Source organism: Zingiber officinale, chromosome 3A (assembly GCF_018446385.1).
Source record: "Zingiber officinale cultivar Zhangliang chromosome 3A, Zo_v1.1, whole genome shotgun sequence".
Lineage (NCBI taxonomy): Eukaryota > Viridiplantae > Streptophyta > Magnoliopsida > Zingiberales > Zingiberaceae > Zingiber > Zingiber officinale.
The window spans coordinates 69,896,371-69,901,919 of record NC_055990.1 but is presented as its reverse complement, the minus strand read 5'-3'; the positions used below and the strand labels follow the sequence as shown (position 1 = coordinate 69,901,919).

General features: G+C 34.3%; 1 protein-coding gene across 1 annotated transcript; it reads left to right on the top strand.

Moving 5' to 3' along the window:
- The first annotated feature begins 4,028 nt into the window (after positions 1-4,028).
- LOC122053822 lies at positions 4,029-5,231 on the top strand. Its single transcript, XM_042615774.1, has 3 exons — positions 4,029-4,641; positions 4,752-4,924; positions 5,040-5,231. Exons 1-3 carry the CDS (start codon positions 4,117-4,119, stop codon positions 5,104-5,106), a joined length of 765 nt encoding a protein of 254 aa, XP_042471708.1. The 5' UTR covers positions 4,029-4,116; the 3' UTR covers positions 5,107-5,231.
- Positions 5,232-5,549: the final 318 nt, after the last annotated feature.

Genomic DNA, 5,549 nt, shown 5'->3' with positions numbered 1-5,549 from the left:
GAATACCCGTAAACTAAAAAAATTTACAAAAAAAAGAAGAAAATATTGTGTTGCGTATGAAATCCGTAGCATGTCTTTCGCAAGGTAAAAAAACCTGATATGTAGAGTGAGAGAGTTTTGACATTGTGCACTCCTTAGCAAGCATATCCGGTGTACACTTAAAAAAAAATTTCGATTCAATTTTTTTTTTTAATACTATAACCTAACTCTTAAATTTTAGAAGTAAAATTTTATTAGCATAATCGATAGTGTGTGTGTATATATATATATATATATATATATTTAGAGTGGTGATATGTTACGCGCCGCACAGTGCGCGACTGTACGCGCGTAGTATATCACACTTTTCTGATTATTTTTTTTATAATTTAAATTTAAAAATAAAGATTTCTATATATAAATTCTTAATATATAAATATATCCCCTAAACACATTATAATATTCCATAAATATTTAAATTTATTTTATTTTTAATTTTTCTTTTTACTAAACATTATAACCCAATTGGGATGTCTAAACCTAGAGGTAAAATCTTAAAAAAAATTAGATTGAAAATTATAACCCAATTGGGATGCATGAACCCTAAAAGAAAATCTTAAAAAATATTTTAATTAATTTTTTTAATTCAAAATTTAAAAAAAAATAATAATAACAAATAATAATATACAACGTCTATTATTTCGATTTTGAATTTTAAAAAACTCAATATTTCCTTATATATAAATCCTTAATCCATGAATATATCCCCTAAACACATTACAATACTCCATAAATACTTAAATTTATTTCATTTTTAATTTTTCTTTTTACTAAATACTATAACTCAATAGGAAAATCTGAACCCTAGAGATAAAATCTTTTTTTAAAAAAACTTACAAATTATAACCCAATTGGGAAGTATGAATCCTAGAATTAAAATTTTTTAAAAATATTTTAATTATTTTTTTAATTCAAAATTTAAAAAAAAAAGTACTGATATCCTGCGTGACCCGCACTATCGCGAACTGTGCAGGATATTAATATATATATATATATATATATATATATATAAACAAATAAATTTTTATTACTTTGAACCAAACAACATTAGTTTATATTTTATTTCTCGTAATCTTGATTATCTGATTATCTGATTATCTGATTATCAGATAATCATATAACTAAAGTTATATATGATGACTTGAACCAAATACACTCTAAATGGAATACTCGTAAGCTAAAAAAATTAACAAAAAAAAAGAAAAATACTGTGTTGCGGATGAAATCCGCAGCATGTCTTTCGCAAGGTAAAAAAACCTGATATGTAGAGTGAGAGAGTTTTGACATTGTGCACTCCTTACTAAGGATATCCAGTGTACACTTAAAAAAAAATTCCGATTCGATTTTTTTTGTTTAATACTATAACCTAACTCCTACATTTTAGAAGTAAAATTTTATTAGCATAACCGATAGTATATATATATATATATAGAGTGGTAATATGCTGCGCGCCACACAATGCGCGACTGTACGCGCGCATAGTATATCACATTTTTCTAATTATTTTTTTTATAATTTGAATTAAAAAATAAAGATTTCTATATATAAATTCTTAATATATAAATATATCTCCTAAACACATTATAATATTCCATAAGCATTTAAATTTATTTTATTTTTAATTTTTCTTTTTACTAAACATTGTAATCGAATTGGGATGCCTAAAACCTAGAGGTAAAATCTTAAATAAAATTAGATTGAAAATTATAACCCAATTGAGATGCATGAACCCTAAAATGAAATCTTAAAAATATTTTAATTAATTTTTTTAATTCAAAATTTTTAAAAAATAATAATAACAAATAATAATATACGATATCTATTATTTCGATTTTAAATTTAAAAAAAAATAATATTTTCTTATATATAAATCCTTAATCCATGAATATATTCATGAATATTTTTTTAATTCAAAATTAAAAAAAAAGAAAAAGAAAAAAGAAAAAAAATATTGATATCCCGCGCGATGCTATATATATATATATATAAAAGATTTTGATATCCTGCGAGCCCGCACAGTGCGCGACTGTCCGCGCGCGCAGGATATCACTCATTTTATTTTTTTTAAAAAATTTTGAATTAAAAAAATAATTAAAACATTTTTTTAAAATCTTATTTCTAGGGTTCAAGCTTTTTTAGAATAAAAATAATTTTTAAGGTATTTTTTTTTTAGATTTTACCTCTAGGGTTCAGACTTCCCAATTAGGTTATAGTGTTTGGTTTAAAAAAAATTAAAATATAATAAATTTAAGTATTTTTTTTAGTATTGTAATATGTTGAGAAGATATATTAATGTATTAGAAATTTATATAAGGAAATGCTAATTTTTTTAATTTAAAATATTAAAAAAATCATAATAAAAAAAACCGAGTGATCTCCTGCGCGCGCGCAGTCATGGACTGTGCGAGTGCGGAGGAGATCACTCCTATATATATATATATATAGAGGATTGATATGCTGCGTGCCTGCACAGTGCGCGACTGTGCGCGCGCAGCATATCAATCGACGTTTTTTAATTTTTTTTATTAGTTTTTAAATTAAAAAATAATTAAAAATTTTCATATTTCTTTATATAAATTTCTAATATATTAATATATCCCCTTAACATATTATAATACTCAATAAATACTTAAATTAATTTTATTTTAATATTTTTTTTAAACCAAACACTATAACCTAATTGGAAAACCTAAACCCTATCGGTAAAATCTAAAAAAAAAAAATCTTTAATACTACAATCAAAGCCTGAACCCTAGAAATAAAATCATAAAAAAAATTTTTAATTATTTTTTAATTTAAAAACTAATAAAAAAATTAAAAAACGCTATCAATCCTACAGCAGAAAAACCCCGATTGATATGCTGCGCGTGCACAGTCATGCACTGTGCAGGCGCGCAGCATATATATATATATATATATATATATATATATATATATATATATATATATATATATATATAGTTAGTGTGTGTGTGGGGCGGTGGGGGTTACGATTTAAGATTTAAAAAAAAAAAAAAAAATCGAAACACCTAGATTAATTAAGTTACTTTGACTAAAATGACTCATGATATTTTATTTATACCAGAAATCCTGCACGCGCGTATACCTAGCACGTATTCAAATCTTATGATATTAATCCTGGGAGGGTGGCCCACCAAAATGATAAAGATACAGAGCTAAGACAAATGAAATGTAGGAATTAGAAAACAATGTGCGTTTTTCTAGATTCATGGGGATCGGATGGAATTATCCTAAAGAACGAGTAATCGAGTTTGTTCATGAATTTTCAGGTTGATTTAAAACATATTTAATTTATATTTAATATTATCAAATTCAAGATGAATTCAAATATATAATATTTTATTTAATTATTTATCAGTAGTCCGTGAGCCAAATTCTATTTATCTATTTATATTTTGAATCAAATTTAAATTTAAATTATAAATAATTCTGCTCGAATAGTCGAACACATCAGCGAACTCGAATTTCATTTCTAACTTGGTTCAACTCATAATCATTTATATTTTTGAACTTTAAATTAAATTTAAATATTATATATTTTTAAATTCAAATTTATATAGTAATATTTTTATATTATTCAATTCCATTCATTTGTGCCCCCAGTCTCAACGATACCGTGGACGACCCCGCTGTCCTCGATTCTCTGTTCTGCAAAAGGAATTGTCTGTTTGCTAAACCACAGGACTCAAGGTTTATTTTCATTTGTGGAAATCAAATAACATCCGGTGACCCGGAAAACAGCCTATCCCACGTGGCTCGTCCTCCGCCGTCCCTCCCGGCTGCTTGGGGACCACCGCCGCCTTGCCTACTACCCGCATCTGCGTCTCTTTCTCCCTCTCCCCGTCACGTGCGGCCTTCACACGCGTCGCCCCTCCAACCTTCCCTTCCCCCGTGACGCCGTCACGTGAATCGCCAGCCACCCCCTCTGATGGCGTCGTCGTCGGTAACTCCTATATAAAGTAAGCCTCGCTGGAGGAAGGATTATCACTAGCTAAGCAACCGAGTTACCGACTCATCCGCGCATCGAGTGAGAAATCGCCTTACGAGGAATCGGAGATGGAATCCACGATCCTGGTCCGCGCTGGCTCCTTCCTCGCATCGCCGAGGAAGGACGGAGTGCGCCATTCCGGCTCGGGGGACTCGTTCCTCAGGCGACGGTGCACCTCCGCGCTCCATTTCGAAACGGAGGGCGCGTGGATAGGACCCCTCCTTCGGCGCTCCAGATCGGAGGTCTTTCTTGCCCGATCGAACTGTTCCCCTCGTGCCGGCGTCAGGGCCCTGACCCCGGCGGCGAAGGTGGAGGAGGAAGGTGTGGATGATTTGGCGGTGAAGTGGTGTGATCTGAGAGCGTCGGTGCCGATGAGACCGCAGGGAGCGCTGGTGGAGCAGGAGCAGGCGGAGTATGCTGACGGTGGGAGTACTGGAAAAGGGAAGAATACCGGCGGATCAGGTAAGGGACGTGACGGCGAAAGCTGCGATCGGGATGACAACAGGAGGATCTCCGACTATTACCAGCAGATGCTGCAGATCGATCCTGCCAATCCGCTCCTCTTGAGGAACTACGGACGATTCCTGCACGAGGTGAGTGAAAATTCACCAAATTAAATATTCGTCGACTTTTTTCGATCGCGCTGCTCGTAACGGGGGCAGAAAGTTTCATAATTCCCCTCTGATATCCTCTTGTGCATCAGGTGGAAGGCGATGCGGAAGCTGCGGAGGAATGCTACGGGCGGGCGATCCTGGCGAGCCCACGGGACGGCGAGGTGCTCTGTCTCTACGGGGAGCTGCTGTGGGAGATTCATAGGGACGTAGAGAGGGCGAAAGCATACTTCGAGCGGGCTGTCAAAGCATCCCCAAACGACTGGTAATAATCAAATTTCCTTCTTCCCCTTCCCCTCACCCAAAAAAATCCATCTTGTACTAATGTTACAAGCTCTCCATTTGATCTCTGATACCAATTTTTATTTGTTAATTTGCAGCTACGTTCTGGGTTCGTATGCTCATTTCCTGTGGGACGCAGAGGAGGAGGAAGAAAAGGCCAGATAGAGGGATCCTCTTTTGTAGGTATAGGCTTTTTGAATGATGACGCTGCACCCGATCGTTTTAGTGACGTAATAATAATTATGTGAATGAGGAAGTAAATATTTCAATAAATTTAATTTGTTCCGTTCGCTTCGCACCGTACCTGAGGATCTCGATCTCCAATTAATGGGAATGCTGCATAAAACATGGTCCGATTGTTGTCGCTTAGGTGCGGTGACGTGATTCGTTTCGGTTGGCCTCGGCACCTTACGCTCGCGCATGGCTGTGGATAGTCGTTCACTGTGATTCTTGCGCTCGCGCGCGACGGATGAGCGTTGTAGGCCTCACCTTGCCAGTTGTGGATGGTAACTGATCCCGTCCGGAAGTTGAGTCGGATGAAGGCGGATCTTATTGTGCAGAAAGTTGACGGAGAGTCGTTGAAGCAATGAATCCACCTGGTACCCCCT